Source organism: Brachypodium distachyon, chromosome 1 (assembly GCF_000005505.3).
Source record: "Brachypodium distachyon strain Bd21 chromosome 1, Brachypodium_distachyon_v3.0, whole genome shotgun sequence".
NCBI lineage: Eukaryota > Viridiplantae > Streptophyta > Magnoliopsida > Poales > Poaceae > Brachypodium > Brachypodium distachyon.
This window is the reverse complement of record NC_016131.3, coordinates 62369235-62387764: the sequence shown is the minus strand read 5'-3', so window position 1 is coordinate 62387764 and position 18530 is coordinate 62369235. Positions and strand designations below refer to the sequence as shown.

The 18530-nt window shown below is 43.3% G+C and overlaps 3 protein-coding genes across 4 annotated transcripts; 2 read left to right on the top strand and 1 right to left on the bottom strand.

The window, feature by feature from the left end:
- The first annotated feature begins 470 nt into the window (after window positions 1–470).
- On the top strand, window positions 471–1622 carry LOC104582369 (E3 ubiquitin-protein ligase EL5). The gene has a single exon (XM_010231855.2). The coding sequence runs from the start codon at window positions 706–708 to the stop codon at window positions 1234–1236; it is 531 nt and encodes a 176-aa protein (XP_010230157.1). The 5' UTR covers window positions 471–705; the 3' UTR covers window positions 1237–1622.
- Window positions 1410–8591, bottom strand: LOC100820943 (sucrose synthase 4). Of its 2 annotated transcripts, none has more exons than XM_024457554.1 (15): window positions 8407–8591; window positions 8182–8308; window positions 7930–8081; window positions 7197–7389; window positions 6983–7101; window positions 6273–6489; window positions 6083–6178; window positions 4252–4425; window positions 3776–3892; window positions 3536–3702; window positions 3071–3295; window positions 2648–2969; window positions 2290–2534; window positions 2057–2195; window positions 1410–1884 (listed from the first exon to the last, which is right to left on the bottom strand). In XM_024457554.1, exons 1-15 carry the CDS (start codon window positions 8502–8504, stop codon window positions 1858–1860), a joined length of 2418 nt encoding a protein of 805 aa, XP_024313322.1. In that variant the 5' UTR covers window positions 8505–8591; the 3' UTR covers window positions 1410–1857. The 2 variants fall into 2 exon arrangements, with proteins under 2 accessions (XP_024313322.1, XP_003557951.1); XM_003557903.4 differs by having other exon boundaries at window positions 1410–1861.
- A 7700-nt stretch (window positions 8592–16291) lies between these two features.
- Window positions 16292–18214, top strand: LOC100846748 (translation initiation factor IF-2). The gene is made up of 2 exons (XM_003557902.4): window positions 16292–17672; window positions 17811–18214. Exons 1-2 carry the CDS (start codon window positions 16416–16418, stop codon window positions 17982–17984), a joined length of 1431 nt encoding a protein of 476 aa, XP_003557950.1. The 5' UTR covers window positions 16292–16415; the 3' UTR covers window positions 17985–18214.
- The last annotated feature ends 316 nt before the right edge of the window (window positions 18215–18530 follow it).

The following is an 18530-nucleotide window of genomic DNA, read 5'->3' as shown; positions in this document are numbered from 1 at the left end:
TTGCAGCTGTCCTCTCTCTCGTTGACTTTTAGAGCATCAGGATCAAATAGAACGGAAAAAAATCACAAGAATGTCACCATATCTTTTATCTCGAGTTCTCAAAGACTCTTTGCTTAAAAAAAGTATGGTCAACCGCCACGCGGACGATGGAGGCCACGCTGAACCAAGAGCTACACACCTCAGCAAATGGTTGTACTCGTACTTGTTTACTACTACTCCGTACTTGTCAGTTGCAATTTGTCACATGCTAACTAATTAATCAGCGACGCAGCCCGATAAACATATCATTAGGACCCCAGAATTGTTAAGCAAAATCATATCAACTACCGAATCTTAATTGACAATAAATTAGGAGTTGTTTAGTTCCAGGTTCCTTTCGAGAACGGAAGGATTCCAACCAAACGGCATGGCCCTGATAACCACCCAAGTAAGTGAGAGTAGGCCAAGTTTCATGGACGCAAATCGTAATTAATCGTTGGCTACCTTCGCCGGAAAAGACTTTCTTCTTAGTTCCTCCAATGAAAGCTAAGCAACGGATCGACCAATTCGGATTAATCGCTGGGTTAAATAAAGGTCGTTCTACTCCAGTTACCAGCCTACCATGCATTCTGGAGTATGTCCTTAAAGTGCCAGTGTGCCACTAGCTTGGTTGCATCGATCAGGTTAAGAAGCTTCTCATCTCCACAATTAGCTAGGGAGCTCTGAATGGACGACGGTGCGGGCGGTGGCATCGCTCCTTTCCCCTCGCCGTTGCCGGTCGCGGGCGGTGGCCATGGGCACGTCAAGAGCCGGGCCTCGTCGGCGGTCGCGGCGGCCAGCGTCGCGCTCATCCTGCTATACCTCTTCTGGAAGTTCCTATGGCAGTGCAGGAAAGACGTAGCGCCGAGGAGGGACGACAACGCCGCCTCGTCCTCGTCATCCGCTCAACGGCCGATCGACCCGGAGCGCGGCGAGAACAAGGTCAGGATGCCGGTCCCGGCGTCGCCCGTGCGCGTGGACGGGCCGTCAGAATCAGATTCAGGGGACGCTGCGGAGAAGGCGGAGTGCGCTGTGTGCCTGGTGGAGTTCGGGCACGGCGGCGAGGCCGGGCGGTTCGTGCCGGGCTGCGGCCACGGGTTCCACGCCTCGTGCATCGAGGCGTGGTTCCGGGTGAGGCCCACGTGCCCGCTCTGCCGCGCCGCGGTGGTGGTGCCCGGCCTGCCAGAGCCCAACCCTGGGCGCTTGGAGCGCAGTTGACCTTCTCAAATTGCTCCATGCGCAGAATTTTGGCGGGCCGCGATGATGCACAGCTCGATTGATTAACTAGTCAAGCAGGCAATTGTGTACAGTAGTAAAGATTTTATTCTGTTTTGTACATTTCCAAAACAAAACAAAAAATCTGTTTTGTCTGTGTAAGGAGGAAACAAGGATACGGGGCACTGGCGACATTACACCATACATTGAGTAACACTCGAGTTTCAGAAGAACAGTTACACCCCCATTGGCACATACCTGATGTGCGGAAACTGCAACTGATTTCATAGAGTTTACAGGCCAAATGCCTGTCGTGTAAGCAAAAGCTTTAAAAACATAAACAGCATGGCGAATGCGTACAATTTGCCAACAAGTGTATCAGCCACTCATGTACATAACTAACAGATTTCAAGTCCTAATTTACAGACTCCCGAGTTCACCACTCGCTGGGCGCATTAGTAGACAACTTTTATTATGGGTCATCAGCTGCATCTTATTCCCTTCTTCACACTGATGACATGAATATTTTTCTTGCAGAAACGAGCAGACAACAGTTCAGGAAGGCATTTGAGAACTGGGGACGGAAGAGTCAGTGTGCCTGATCTAGTGCAAGCGGCACACTCTTCACCTGCATGAACGAAAAAGAGAAACCTATCAAAAGTTAATCTCTTTCAAATAAGATAGTTTACAGTCCATTATCTCGAGAGTGAAAGTGTGATTGTTCTATGTGAGTTCAATATTGCATAATAATGAAATATCAAACACTCAGACGACATAAAACTAGATATTTCTGGGAGCAAAAAGCGATAAGGTTAATGCATACCAGCTCACGGAACTTCAATATGTAGAACATCTCAAGGTATCGCCTTGTCTCCCGCCTCTCAAGCTTCGAAACATACTTCCAAAAGCCATAAACCCCAGCAAGTGTCATGAGCCTCTCAGAGTAAATCTTCCATGTATACCTAAACAGCACCAGAGAAAACAAATATCAATCATAATGGAGCATTGAAAACCACCAGCTGCGCACCTGCCTAAAACAGAACTGACAGTACTAACTTCTCATATATACGCTGAAGGCCCTTGTCAGATATCTTAACCCAATGATCGGGTTCTTGTTTGCATTGTTCAAAGAAGTCTGCCATCAGACTAGCAGCCTGATCAGGATGGTAAGGGTCGATGTGGAAACCTGAGACTCCATGTTCTATTATCTCAGCAGGCCCTCCATGCAGTGTTGCGAAAGTAGGAAGTCCGCAGGTCATGGCCTCCACAACAGTGAGACCAAATGCTTCATACAAGGCTGGCTGTAGTTAACAAGATACATTTATATTGTTAGTCAGTATGTAAGGGACTAGGATAGGACCCCCTTCCACCCAAAATTCGCATATAGTCACAAGTTAAGACTTTCCAACCATACCTGCACAAAGGCACCGTGAGTATCTGCGATGTAGCGATACAGCTCACCGTTGCGAGCCCTGTTCGTCTGAGCTGAGATCCAACGGAACTGCCCAGACAAGTTATATGTTTTGATAAGTTCGTGCATCTTTTCTATCTCTGCGATCTCTTCTCTGTCCTTGGATTTGTTGACATCGTTATAGCCAGCAACCACAACAAGGTTTACCAGTTCCCTTAGCTTAGCATTTTTACTATAACCCTCGACCAGTCCGGTTATGTTCTTAACCCGGTCAAGTCTTGCCATGGAGAAGAGAATGGGTTTTGATCGGTCATCCAGATGTCCACTGCGAAGAAGAACATTAATTATCATGCGAGAAGATTCACAACTATATAATCACTAGAAAATAATATTGTGACGTTCAACAAGATAACAGAGAGTTCTCACATGTGTTCGTCGTTTTGCTCTGGGTCATAGATCAAGCTCTCAATTGAACCATGAAGGGCAGTGAGCCGCCTGGCCTTTTCAGTATAAGGAAAATATATGGACATGTCTGCTCCAGGAGAGACTATGTTGAACTTTGGATCAAAAACATCAATCCCATGGACGATGCGGTACAGACCAGGAAGAGTAAAAGCGGTATGGCTCTCATACTGTCCAACTGTGTTTTTGCTGCGTACCAAGAAAATTTAAGAATTAGGAATGAGTGTATTCTGAGATACTGATGTATCATCGGAACCAATGCAAGATACATCAAGCAACAACTCCAGATGTTATCGTGGTATTAATCATTAATCGATCAGTATCTTAACAGCTAATATAATATACTGTTCATGCATGCCAAAATAGCATGCTACTATATGTGTGCAAATTAAGAGAGTAAATGGTGCGTCCAGCAAGAATAGAAGAAACCTTCCAGCAATTTCTTGATACGTGCTAGTGATTATAAAATCAGCACTGTTCATCGCGATAATATCAGCAGTAAACTGACAAGAGAAATGGTACTTCTCATCAAACTTCTTCCAATATATGTCTGAATCTGGATATTTAGTCTTTTCCAGAGCATGGGCAATATTACACTGCAAAGAATATTTCGACATTATCAATAAGGAAACAAGTGCAGAACCTCAAGCATAATTTAATAAGGCATACCTGAGTGATTCCCATCTTATAGGACAGCAGTGATGCCACAAGATTTCCATCGCTGTAGTTCCCAATTATGAAGTCTGGAGTGCCCTGTAATTCTGCAGCAATTTCACCAGCAGCATCCTGTATAAAAGAAGCATTTTATTCCGACCTTTTATTCACAAAAATTAAAGTACTACTAAATCTAGCAAATTAAAGTACTAACTTGTTCCACCCGGATGAAGTGGTCGTATACATAATTCTAGTGAGAAATTTGTACCTAAAATTATGTGACCATTGTAAATATGCAACTTCTACCCTTCAATAGTTGTGGTGTGTGTAATAAAATATGTCATCATTCCAAACAATACATATTTTACAATATATGTCCTGGAAGGCTAGAAGTGTAAAGATCCTCCATTGGAACATTTTCAGGAAATAAGATAACAATGTAGGGCCATCAGGAATTTTTTTATAAGGAAAGAAGCATCTCTGATATTCACCTCTGCAAATTTCTCCAGATAGGGCCACACGTCAAATCTTGATATCCATTTCCTGAGTATCCCATTTTCATTTCTAAAGGGGACACGCAATATGAAAGTATGTTGAGTACCACTTATTCTCTCAAGCCGCTGATTACATGTTGTCCCTTTTGAATCTGGTATTAATCGAGTAACCTAAACCACATAAAAGCAACACATGATTAGCAGTGCTCCCCTAAAGAGTCACTAGAAAATATTTGCAAACTATACAATATATAGAAGCACGTAAGAATAATAAAATGGCAAATATTTAAACTACTCTCTGAGGATGGGTTATGGCGATCTCTCCTGTGTAATAAGTACTTGGGGGCAAAAACCGCTTCTTCGATAAAAGACAATCCTATGGGATTCCCATTTTGGAAGGGACTAACGTGGGTTAAAGAGTCCTTCCTTCAGTTTGGCTCCTTCCGAGTCAGAAACTGTGAATCAGTGAGATTCTGGGAGGATAAAATCCGATAAATGGCTTGGAGACAGTGCTTTGTGTTCGATGTATCCTCACCTATTTAACATTGTCCGAAAAAAGCATGTTACTGTTGCTTCAGTAATTGGGATGACACAACCTAATGTTGATTTTAGACCAGTGCTTATTGCACATCCCCGCGATGCTTGGCAAGAAATAGTAAATAAAATGGCTAACGGTGAACACTCGGAGGAGCATGACACCTTTGGGCCGGATTTACACGCTACTAGGAATTTTTCTGTGCATTCTGTGTTTTCAGCATTAATGGATACACCTGTTCATTTCAGATCGAAATATCTTTGTCACTTAAAACAACGACTTAAAAGCAAAGTTCCTTTGGTTCCTAATATTCCTATGCAGAGGGATGGGTACAGTAAAGATAATTTAACTGAGCACAAGTGTCAAGGGGACACGCATTGCAGCTTTTGCTTTGAGCAGCAAATCATTCGACATTTATTTAATTGTGCCATTGCACGTGTTTCTTGACATGCTGGCATCTGGCTTTCAATATTATCCCAGCTCGTAGTATTATTTCTTAGAAACTGTAAGCTTCGTTGAAGCTCCCCCAGCCCCATCACCAATTAAGGATGCACACAACCAAATTATTAGAAATCCAAAATTCTCCGGGAAAAAGAAAAAGGACATGTCATGGCAAGTTGCTGAACACCATACATGCCACAGTCGACCCTCAAGTAACCCCAGCACCATGGGCAACAGCTAGCTTTATATTATCCCATCTTGCAGTATGGCACACATTTTTGGTCTTGGCTACACTGGGTGGATAAACCAAAACGCTCTCCTATTTTGGTGGGGGCTAAAGCATTTTGTTGGTCTATATGCCGAAATGATATCATGTTCGACAAGAAACAAATTCAATCATGCATGCAGGTGCTACTCTCGTGTATCAGCTGGTTGTGGTTATGGCCTTTGCTACAACGGTCGCAGTACAAGGAGCTGATGGAGCATATCCCCAAGAAGCTCGAGTGGTTTACAATGGAGTTTATGTCCTGGTTTGGTTGGCGTGCAGGGTGCTACCACTAGACTGTAGTTTGATGTGGAGTGTGGCATGTCACACTTTCAAATTTGGTCACAGTTTTTGAGTTTTGCAATAAACTATGTCTATATGCATCATGGATGCAGAATCCGGGGGCAATAAAACTTCCACCATAACAAAAAAAATCTTCCGTTTTCTTAAAAAGATGTAAAAGAAAGCAACGGCAGGATTTTTCCTCCAAGAAAAAAGAAACTAGAGAAAGGGAGTGGAGATTGGAAAATATACTCAGTGAACATGAATTTTTACCAGCAAACTGAGGAGAATAAAAATGCACTTACGATGAGAATTTTAGGGGTAACATCAAGCCCTTGTTTCTTTAACCTAAGAACCATCTCATTCTCCAATGCACGAACTTGGTCCAATATGTAGACAATCTGAGTAAAGAAAAGGATGGAAAGGTGATGTCAAAGAAATGAGAAAATGGCACTACGACTAGCTAAATATCATTGGCTGTGTCATGAGTTGTACCTGCCCTCCAGTATCTGGCATGCCTAACACATTAGCTTGGCCGAAGTATCCATGAGGAGATACTATCACAACATTAAAGATCATTGGGATCCTCCCCAAGAATGTCTCCAGTGTAGATGGATCAGGCGCTTGAAGAACATCCAGAAGGAGATGTATCATCTCCAAGATATGTTCAGCTGTATCACCCCAACCTTTCTCCAAGCCCCATTCTTGAAATCTGAAGGTTACCAAAAATTTCAGATCCATGTGTTAAATCTAAATTATTCTGGGATCTACTTTCTTCTATAAAATTAACGCTCTGTATACCATTGAATAATATTATGCTGCATTGACCAATGATCGGTAAATTTGCAAAAGCAAAACCTGGTTAAAGGCATTTCAGCAAGACTATTACAAGTCGTTTAACCACAGAAAGCTATTAAACGCCTGAATGAAATGTTTAAGCAGCCGGAGTCCCACTTGAGCTTATTTTCCTCCAAAAGGTCACTTAATCAGCCGGCTTCTTATAAATGCTCAAAGCCTAAGAGCCAAACACTATAACTGCTTCTCGGAAAGAAACATTACAAAGTGAAACACTAAATTGGCTATTGGTAATGTACAGTTTATGCAGGAACTCAATCCCCTTCAAATAGACGTCACAGAAAATAAAAAGGGCAAACTGCTATCTTTGAGTGCTAAAAAGTACCAATATGATAGGGAAATTAACTAACTGATTAGCAAATTGTGAGTATGGTGTGTCAGCTGGGAACTTCGACAGGTGCTCCTCAGCTTTGGTCAGTACAGACTGAAGCCTTCCCACGCTCTGTATCCTATCATTTAGCATCATCACCTGCAGAAATACATGCAAAGCTTCAAAATTGACACTATAATAAGCTTGTACTCTGAAGTTTCTCACAAAATTTGCACAGTGGTAGCAAAACTCACATGCCCCTTGTGCCGGTGCCGACGGAGGAAATCCAGCAGGGGCTCCAAGCAATCCCTGTTGCGAAACAAGATTGAAGACAAGTGCCTGTTGAGAAACTGCACGCCATTTCCAATTGATGACGACCGATTCGGGCGTGGGATCAAGGCAGTGAATGGCTCAAAGTCAAGCTCCAGTACATACGGATCATTGTGCCTGACATTTTAGAATCCACTATGAGCTTAAGGTTACAGTGTGTTCGAGAGAGAGAGAGAGAAAAGCTCAAGGGTATGGTGATAATAACTGTAACAGCGGACGATTTAGCAAACTTCAGGTTCAGTTTGTCACTCTGGAAATCTCAAACCAGAGCTCCGGCAGTCAATCACAGAGCCGTCCTGATCCCGAAAGCTGGTAACTAATCTTTATTTACTTTTCACCGTAAGCTACTAACAAAATTCATCTCACAGATAATATAATCTAACGAAAGTAGCTTAAAAATTATTAGTCTTACACGGTTCTCAGATGTATGTGGCTCCAGAAAGGAACGAGAATTTCGACAACTAGCCGTGTCTAGCACCAAATCGGAGTGTTGATTATTTAACATGACAAAATTCCGTGAGGGCACCCACCCAAAAACCAAGGTTAACCGTCCAATTAATTTCTCCCATGCCCCTATCACTAAACATGTCACCAGAGAAGAGGCAAAAGGCGCAACAGCCAGAGAGCAGAGATAGCAGGAACAGGGGCAGCACATACTGGCCGTCGACGAGCTCCTCCTTGAAGCGGAGATACTCCGACACACTGAGCTGATCGACGCTGAGCTCGTGCACGTTTACGCGGACGAACTCCCACACCCCGGGCCGCGGCCGCACCGCGATGGCCACGAACGGAGGCAGCACGATCGCCTCCTGCTCGAAAGAAAAAAACCAAGCACACAGCACGGCATAAGTTATCAAGGACGCATACCCACACAACCCAAACCTGACGCTGCGATATGTGACGGCGTACCTGCGCAGAGCGCATGACTTCGAGGAAGGGCTCATCGGCGAGGGCGTGGGCGACGGAGCCCTGGACCTCGTCAAGCGTGTCGAGGATGTGGTGCGGCTGCAGGATCCCCTTCCCCTGGCTCACGTACCTGCGGCCACCAAACGAAGCAACGCGTCAGCGAGGCATAGGATCGAACAGTTGGTCGGGGTGACTGATCGGTGCAGGAGCGAGCTCGCGCTCACTCACTTGGAAAGAAGGGCGACGAGCTCGTTGCGGTGGGCGTGGAGGGTGTCCTCGACGCGGTCGCGGATGCTCGGGGTACGGTCCAGCTTCGGTGCTGCCATGGCCTCGCTGCCGAGTGCCGAGTCGCGTCAATGTGCTGCTCACGCAACTGTGCCTCCTGCGAACAAGTGCTGGTGAAGAAGGCGAAGCGGAGTTGCCCAACATTATGAGAGAGCGCAGAGTGCAGCATCTTGCGGACGCGTGGCGAAGAACCTTGTCAGAGGAGGGGTGACTGTCGACTGTCGGTCTTCGTCAGAGACAAACTTCTGATCTCTGATACGGGAGTAGATTGTATCGGACGCGTCGCGGATTTTTAACCATTTTCACGTAAAAAATAGGTTCATCTCTTTCTGGATTTTTTTATTATGTCCTATTTTTCAGAAAAAAATGATGCTGAACATAAGTAAGTTGTTCATTGTATTGAATTTTGTTTAGACCAACTCACAATGCATGGTCTCTCAAAAACCTTCTCTTAGTGATGTTCAATCTTTTAGACAACTATAAAAACGCATCGTGCGTTTTTGCGACGAAAAAGACCAAATTGAGCGCTATAATAAATATTTAGCAATTTAGACACACGTAACTGCCGTGAGTAATTATATTATTCCTAAAAAAAATTAATTATATTAGACTATCTCGCACTAAACGAGCTCAAACAAGATGCAGAACCAACAAATAGAATACGAAAGTGGTATCATTAGAGACGGTGTTATAGTCATTGGGTGATGTTTAGAGTATACCTTTTTTTTCTTTGGGAGGATGTTTAGAGTATACCACCTGTGCATGGGTGACTCGGCCCGGCTCGACGCTCGACGTCCCGGGCCAAGCTCGAAGCCTGGCCCGAAAGCCCAAAAGGGATTTAAAAAATAGTTTTCCTGAAAAATAGGTATTTTCAATCCTGAAAATGCATAAATTATTATTTTTAGTAGTCCAAAAAGACAATTTTCAAGCTTCGAGGCTACTGGGCTTTCCAAAGCTCGTCCTGGCCCCGGGTATGCCCATGTATAGTTTGGGGTGGTTCTCTCGTGATGGCGCTATAGCTGACGCTATAGGTGATCTCATGCGATAGTGGTGTGGTGATTGTCTACCACTTTTGGAGCCATGGTCTTTGAATGCGCGTGAGAGGAGATATTCTCCTACATGAAACCGTCCGACAGAAACTTGAGAAAGGATGATGTAATTTTGTTGGTCAGCAGATAGCACAAAATGTGAGAGAATGAAGGATTTTGACGTAAGAAAAGCCTTGAACCCACAAGAGTTGGCATACGAGACATTTTAACGAGTTAGAGAGGTCTATTGTGCATGGCATGAGTTTTTCTTTGCATCATGAATTTTTTTATCGGCATAAGAATTTTGCATGATTTCTTTTAGCATCATGATTTTTTATTGATATGAGATTATTTTTCTTTTTGAGGAGAGAGTAAGGCGGTCAAAGTAGCACGAGTTTGATTTTTGATAGAGACGAAATGAGATTTATTTTTAGCCAAAGGGGCATTGCATGTAGAGATAATATTAAAATATAATATTAAAATAACACTGACTTTTCTCGTTCATTTTGTGGCAAGTAGGCAAAAATTTATGTGCAGAAACGTACGATATTGCCAAAGTAGAATGTTTGCGGAGTCAAATATGGAAAAAAATAGCTATACGACCCGGACGTACTCTCCAACCTCCGGACCCGATTGAGCAATCGCAAAAAAGAATCTCAACACTTGCCCTGCCGATCTAGATGACAATCGCTCCAGTGTACAACTCAATCATATAAGATTTTCTTTCCGCGCGCCTTAGATACGATATTCCCTAAGTGTGCAAATAATCAGAATCTAGAATAAAATATTTAAGCTCAAAATCTCTCACCATGTGTCTGAGTTTTTTTTTAACTTGTCTGTTTGTGTGAATTTTTTAGGGGATTTTGGACGTGACTAGAGAGCAAACGTTTGCTCAATTAGTTCCCGAGCGGCCTCCCGTTATGAAAAGTTCTCTCCAATCAGAAAAGGCATGGAGATTCTTTTCCCTTCTTGTGCGCGTGATGCTAATCAACTTTTTTTTGTCCTATAGCGTCCATGCAATGCATGCTGGCTGCATACAAACTAAACTAGTAATAGCATCACGTACATTTGTTTCCATTTTGAAATTTTAAAAAAGCCATAACTTCTGAACCGAAGGTCGAAATTGTGATCCGTTTTCACCGTTGGGTTACTGAGGACGAGCTCTTGAGAACTAATCCCATATGGGCATGTTTCGACAAATTTTTACTGGGTAGCAACTTTCACTTGAAAGTAAGCAACTTAGGCTCATTTTTCGCAACTCTCTCTGCTTTGCTAACGAGGCTCCCGTGTAGGTAATTATGGTTCATGTGTTGGGAGCTTTCACTTTTCTGGTTGCAACTTTTCACATACTAGCAACTTTGGCTGCTATATCGGCAACTTTTTCGCATATTGCACTTTTGACTCAAACACTTGCAATTTTAGTTTCTATGTCGACAATTTGGACTCTCAAATTAGCCACTTTGACTTCTATATGAGTAACTTTTCACGTACTAGCAACTCTGGTTGCTATAGCAACAACTGTTCACAAATTAGCAACTTTTGCTAATGTGTCGGGAACTTTGTCTTTCGTACCTCTCATTCTAGCAACTATTGGTCACATACTAACAATTGTTGCTCTCACAACAGCAATTAACTCTCATTTAGCAACTTTGCCTCTCATAAGAGCAATTATTGCTCCCATAGCAAACTTTGGCTCACATATCAATGGCGGGTTTGTTTCAATTCAAAACTGCAACTTTAACTCCGGTACTAACAGTTATTGCTCACATACTAGCAAATTTTACTCTCACATTAGCAACTACTTCTCACATGTTAAACAACTTTCACTCACATACTGACAACTTTGACTCACATACTGATAACTTTGATTCACATACTAACAATTTCGGCTCTTATGCCGGCAACTTTGACTTCCATACAACCAACTTTGGTTTCTATAATGGCAACTTTGTCTCTCATATTAGCAACTTTGGTTTCCACCGGTAACAGTTTTGTTCAACTCTAGCAACTTTCACTCTATCACAAACAACTTTGGTATGACATGGTGGCAATTTTGTCTTGTATGTTGGCAATATTGTCTTATGTGTTGACAACTATGAGTTTTTCATACTAACAACTTTGTTCATATACCGGCAAATTTAACTCACGTAACGGTGACTTTGGTTCATATATTTGCAACTTTGGCTCATATACTCGCAACTTTGACTCTGGTGCTAGTAACTTTGGTTCACATACCGGTAACTTTGACTCACATACTAGCAACTTTAGCTACCGGTAATTTTGACTTTTATACTAGCAACTTTGGTTCTCATACTAGCAACCTTTGCTATCACGTTTATCCCCATTTCAGGCAAAACATATCTAGTAGTACAAGAACTGTATAACACACAACTTAACAACAAAGATAGACAACTCAGGTCTCAAAAGTCGCTTTTTTTAATAGAAAGTTGCTTTTTTTTAAAAGATCGTTCAAACATACACATATGGGATCTAGTTTTGAAGAGCTCAACACGAAAAACCCAACCTTAAAAACGGATCAAAATTCTGATGCCCGAGTCAAAAGTTATGGCTTTTTGAATGCTTCAAATCAAAATTAAATGCAAGATAAGATGGCATGCGGGGGCTTATATGTTTGCATGCAGCGATGCGACCATGTTAAGCTAAACGTCAGGAAAAAAACTGCATGCTGCTTCCGCTTTGGCTGGTCGGACCACCCGACACAAGCGTGCGCTCGTGCGAGAGTAAAAGTGCAGCTGCATTTGTTAGCCATTGGGATTTTTTTTAACCACGTTTTTGTGTTCTTGTGTTTCCGTAGTAAGGGACTATGAATCACAGTTAGTAGAACATACACAGAATAGCATGTCATGTTATATTGAAGAATATTACAAAAATTGAAACACAGAAAATCAATATAGCACTCCTTTCGTTTCTAAATACTTATCGTGATTTTAGTGCAACTTAGTAGAAGTTATTTGGTCAGAAGAGATACATGAATTTGGACTCCGTATAAAATATACTAAGAGTTATTGTAGGTACAGAGATTTGTTTTTGAAAAAAGTCTAGCCTTTTTACTCCAAAGAGAGCCAACCGCCCTAAGCCGTGACCTGTCGTGACCGAGAAACGGTTCCGTGACGTCTAGAAAGAGTCGTAGCTGTCTTGTTATTCTTGTTTAATTCGATCCGCCTTCGTCTCGATCACGAGTGAGAATGGGATGCGCGCTGCCTCGCCGTTTCGGCGCATGTGCAGAAGAGGCTTGGACGTGGCCGGCTGATAGATCCCTCTCGAAAGGACATCATTATTATTACCGGTGCTAATGACGACACTTACCAAAGCTTACAGCTGGGCACGTCGGGTTTGGGCAAACAAGTCATCATATCCTCTAGATAGTTCCGCACTTCTTAACCAATCCTCTCTTTTCTTTTCCCGTGGGAAAAGCTGCTTTCGTTTTGCAGGGCTGGTTGCCTTGCCTTCCCTGACCTGGACAGGGCCATGCCAACTAGAACAATCTCACACTCTCGCGCCGCGTGGGCGTGTAGTGCAGTAGTGGATGGTACCAGTGGCACCACCGGTGTTCATTTGGACAGTAGCGTCGAGCCGTCGACTACAAACGAGAGTACTGCAGGAGTTTGGTAGGGACACGAGCTCTCGAAAGTCGAAACTCGAAGGCGGGGAAAAAGCTTTTTCGAAATAGTATCAAGAAAGGATCGTACAAAGTTAATAAATGTTCGATTTATTTTAGTTACACACCATAGAAAGTACTCTTTACATTCCTAAATTAACAAGTACTCCTACTCAGTACTAATTTTGTTCCGAGTCAAATTTTATTAAACTTTGAACAACAGTGACGAAGTTAGAATAGAAAATTAACAGGTTCAACTCTATTACTCCCCGTTTCAAAATAAGTAACCTGGACCTAACATGATAAAGACAGATCTAATGAAGCCTCAAAGAATTTCATTGGGCCCATCGCTTGTGTAGTGGCTCCGCCCACTATTAACAAAGTTTATAGAAAAAAACCAACCTATACGACTCTAAATTAATTTTATTAAATCTATCGTGATATCTATTTAGGTAGTACTTATTTGATATTCTGGATCTTGATACATTTTTTATAAATTTGGTCAAAACTTGAAGAAGTTTGGCTTAGCACAAAATTAGGATTGTTTTTATATTTTGACCAAATTTCTTGTAAGAAAAGACATATTATTATTTCTTATTAAGATACAAAACTGTATTATCTTCACGTGAAATTCCAAGCTAATAGGATAGTTGAATATTTATTTGTATATTTTTTTCAAAATATTTTACATAACATTAGCACTCAATTTCACGTGGAGTGTTTGGTCCCTAGATCCTTGCTCTGATGTATTGGGTGGTCAGATAATACTTGTAACATGTCCTATTCCATATTTTTTGACCGATTCAGTTATGGTTCGGATGTGGGTTCGGAAGTGGAAACGGATATGATAAGGTAGCAGAGCGGTGCCAGATTAGAGACGGACACTAATTAACGAATAATGTGCGCGTAGAAGTAATAACTAATAATGGCATATGAGAGAGACACTAAGTCAAAGTACTCAACAGAGGCTACACACAGCGAATGTTCAATGACACAAGGAGCTAGAGGCGTGAGCTGGATGATTGCGAGAGGACGTGTGAGCGGCGGCCACCGCCGGGGTAGTGCGTATTGGGGAAAGGCTCGAAGAATACATATAATATCTGAATTATTAGTGTCGGATTATCCGACCGCAATACCGGATAATCCAGTATTCGCTACTTAACACTCATACCATATTCTATACCGTATCCAGTCGGATAGTTAATTCTCTTCCCATATCCTATACCAGCGCTCGGAAACGGATTCGGTTGGTAATTATCCTAACCACTTTCACCCTTAGTATATATAAGTTGTTGTTCCACCAGTGTCCATTGAGACTAGATATCAATAGAATTTTTTCTTTCTAATAGCTAAATGCCTGTCCATCGGCAGTTTTTTTAATGTACGAGTTGCTTAATAGATAAATCGTCAGGAGTGAGAATAATTGGAAAGAGTGAACGAACGACCACCAACTCCAAACTTTATAAGTAGGATACAAAGATAATTATGAGGCAATCGCACACGTGTACAACCATCATCAGGTGGCACACCACTCGTCCACATGCTTGTGAGCATACCTTATCGATATGATACCACATGCATTGTTGTTGGACATTACTAAAAAAGCAATCATCGGAGAAATGTGCGAAAAACAATATGTGAAAAAGGTATTAGTGAATCATTTATTTTAGAACACAAGTTTTATGAAAAATATGGACATCTAAATGTATTCGATTGTTATGTATATACTTTAGGAAACAAGATACTTTGTTGTTGCACTCAAACAATACTTAGTACATGGGTATCGAAGCATGATAATTAAAACATAAAGTGGTTGTATACAACGGTTTTATGGCGAAGGCTTCATATACTTAAGTTTTAACAACATTGAGACAACGAAGTTTTTAAAAATAGGTTGATGCGACCTAGTTCTAGGTTAGGAAAGACGTCATGGCGCGAGTTTCCTTGTGCTTGGGTCGAATGGAAATTCCTAAATAGAAGTTAGGAATTCGTAGGAACCTTCTCTAACGGAGTTTCCTAGTTCAAAAGTTAGACTTGAAAGCATGACAAACCTCTGTTTGACTTCTCTCATGTATGAGAAGCAATGAAGCATGTTCGTATTTTGTCGGTTGTGAAAGAAATGACATAATCAAACACAAAAATCAAGCATGTGTCTATGTGCCAAACAGATTTGCCGCACCTCCACCTGATGTGTGTCACGACTTTCTACTTTTCTAGTGACTGTTCCATACTTCATTGGAGCTCCATTGGTTTCCATGATCCAACCCAGGAGACACAACTCAAGAATGAAAGCGCCATCCGTTTTTAAAAAAGTAAATGAAAGCGCCTTTTTTTGCCAATTACTCCATGATAATAAAGGACGCGCTTGGCTACCACAAATAAAATCAATTCTTTGTTAAAAATGAAAATGAAAAGTCTCGCCACCTATTATTGGCTCGAAAAATGGTTACTACATGACACATTATTTTTTCCACCCTATATAAATAAGGCACGCATTATACCCTCTTTTCTTCCCCGACATCTTTTTAGTGAAGACCATTTTATCCCATTTTATCCCTTCACTTTTCTGTTGGTGTACAAGTTCTTAAAACCATTCCATGTTGCCAACAGTGTTGAGAAAAAAAAGATTTCTTCAGTTACAACATTCCTCTTCGGAAGGATCGGACAAGGAAAAGATAGCTCTGCCGACGCGTCAAGACGAGCACTACAACCTATAAACCGACAGCACTTACACGTTTCCACTTCCAAGAACACAATAGACTACTCTTTTAAGATGAACAATTGCACACAATCCATGTTCAGACTTTTTTTAGGGAATGTTGAGACTTTTTTGGTTGTACTTAGAATGTGATGACTGTTTTCATACGAGAATGGTCCATTATAGGAACCGATAGTGATAGTGCAGATCCGCTTGAGGTATTCCTCTAGTCCTCCACACTCCACAGTCACCGGAGAAAACTGTTACCACTGCTGTGACGAAGACGACGCCGAGGAGTCGACTAAAAAAACGCAGAAGAAGAAAAAAAGAGTTTTCACCGACACAGCATCAATCGGCCCAACCGGGGCCAACGTTCGCCCTAGTCTTTGCACGTGCTAACAAACATGAAAGGAAGCGAGGCCCAAACAGGCCCGACAGCGCACACTTCCCGGCACGGACCTACTATAATGCTCCCACCGCAGCTTCCACCGAAACAACGAGGCATCAGAAAAGAAAGAAAAAAAATAAAATAAACAGAGGAGAGAGCAGCCAACCCCCATCGCCTCGTCTCTCCTCTCCTCGCAGATCTTCCCCGTTTCCGGCCGCCATGAACTCCTACTCCGGCGACCGATCCTCCACCCGCCCCACCACAACATCCTCCTTCGACTCCTACCAGTTCGACTTCGGCGCGAACGCCTCCCGCTCCTCCACCTCCCGCCCCCTCCGCGACCAGAGGCAAGGCGGCGCCACCAACCCCTCGCCGAGGCCGGCCGCCACAACCACGTGGTCGCACCAGCCGGTCAAGACGTCCTGGACTCATCAGCCGTCCCCCGCCGCCGCCACTGCCGCGCCCGGATCCGGGCCCACCTCCATGGTCGGCGACATCTTCGGCCGGAGCTGGGCCTCCGCCGCGCCTTCCTCCGGCATCGGCCTCCCCCAGTCCAACAACCCCAACCTCTTCAGCGACCTGCTCGGCCCCGCGCTCGGCTCTTCAACCCGAGCCCAGTCCAACGCGCCGCTCAGATCCGCGGCGGCCCAGCCATCCAAGCCGGCGAGCGCCAACCCTAGCCCTGGTACCAACAGCTCTTCCTTCTCGATGGGCGGTATGGCGAGCACGCTCCCGAAAAACACCGGTGCGCCCATGGCATCTGGTGGTTACGGGGTTGGCGGCCGGCCGATGAAGCCGGTGGGCATGGCCTCGGCGACTGTGGCACAGCCCACGGGGCAGAAGAAGGATCCGTTCGGCTCCATTGATCCGTTCTCGGCGAAGCCTGGGTCTTTGAATGCTGCAAAGCAGACGGGTTCCGTCAAATCGGATCAGGGATTTGGGGCGTTTCAGGGCGTGAGTTCGGGTGCCAACGCTGGATTCGGTGGTTTCCAGAGTTCCGGTACCAAACCTTCGAGCTTTGTGCCTCCGCCGGCGCCGGCACCAGCTCCAGCGCCTGCTGCTGCGGTGAACTCTGGTTTGGATCCTTTAGATAATTTGTTTGCCTCGACCACATCTGCACCGACTGCTTCTGTGGCGAGTAATGGTGGTGGTGGGGGTGACATGTTTGGTGAGATGGATGGTTGGGTAGATGTGGAGTCTGAGTTTGGTGGTGGTGGTGATAGTGGTGTCACAACCACAGAGCTGGAGGGACTCCCACCACCACCGTCTGGATTGACAGTATCTGTTGCCAAGGCAAAAGGAATGGAAAATTACAAGGGTGGGCAGTATGCCGATGCAATCAAATGGTTGTCTTGGGCTGTCCTGCTCATTGAGAAGACTGGAAAAAATGCTGGCATTGCAGAGGTTTTGTCATCAAGGGCTTCATCTTACAAGGAGGTTGGCGAGTACAAGAAGGCTATTGCTGACTGTTCTAAGGTATTACAATGTCTATGTTATGATGTACTCCCTCCGTTTCTAAATTCTTGTCGTGGTTTTAGTTCAGAGGGAGTACTTGTTACCTAGTATATTTTGGGAGGTCTCCTTTGCCTTATGCTGGTTTTATATACTGTGCAGATACTAGAGCAAGATAAGGAGAATGTGTCGGTGCTAGTGCAGCGGGCTCTCCTATATGAGAGCAGCGAGAAATATAGGCTTGGAGCAGATGACCTGCGTTTGGTTCTGAAGGTTGACCCCAGTAATCGGCTTGCCAGGAGTATGATTCATCGCTTGAACAAAATGGCTGACTAGGGATGTTTCTCAAGTGCCCTTATGTACACTGTAATCTATCCCTGACACGGAAACTGTGAGTTACTTTTAATATTTGCGCTATACTTGTGGCTTTGGGGGAATAATTTACAGCTGTGTTATGAAGCACATATATACATCCTTAAACACAGTATATTCTTTTGTATTGTATACTCATATGTTGTATTGAATTTGTTTCAAGAGTTCACTTTGTGACATGAAGCCTTCACTTTGTTCCAGCCTTTTCCATGGAAATACCATAACGATATTGGTGATGTCCTAGGATAAATGAACACTGTGCTCTCCAAGACATCTTTTGCATAAATTGTGCTCATACCTTGATGAATGATTTGATCCTTATCTCAAACTGCTCATTAGTTATGTTTCCTCCATCAAACACACTTGTGGGTAACTGATGGTTATGTCTACTTATAATGATGCGTTCATTTGCCAGTAAGGTAGATCTGAATCTCTAGAGACCAGATTCATATCTGAGAGATACAAGAAATCTTGATTTTGTCCTAAATATGCTATAAAGAAGTGATCTTT

Bases quoted from the DNA above. Each gene is read 5' to 3' on its own strand.
- LOC104582369 (XM_010231855.2), top strand. From the start codon at position 706: ATGGACGACGGTGCGGGCGGTGGCATCGCTCCTTTCCCCTCGCCGTTG.
- LOC100820943 (XM_003557903.4), bottom strand. From the start codon at position 8,504: ATGGCAGCACCGAAGCTGGACCGTACCCCGAGCATCCGCGACCGCGTC. The intron at 2,970-3,070 runs GTGAGAACTCTC...TCTTCTTCGCAG, and splicing joins GAGCAAAACGACGAACACAT to TGGACATCTGGATGACCGAT. The intron at 2,535-2,647 runs GTATGGTTGGAA...TGTTAACTACAG, and splicing joins CTCACGGTGCCTTTGTGCAG to CCAGCCTTGTATGAAGCATT.
- LOC100846748 (XM_003557902.4), top strand. From the start codon at position 16,416: ATGAACTCCTACTCCGGCGACCGATCCTCCACCCGCCCCACCACAACA. The intron at 17,673-17,810 runs GTATTACAATGT...TATACTGTGCAG, and splicing joins CTATTGCTGACTGTTCTAAG to ATACTAGAGCAAGATAAGGA.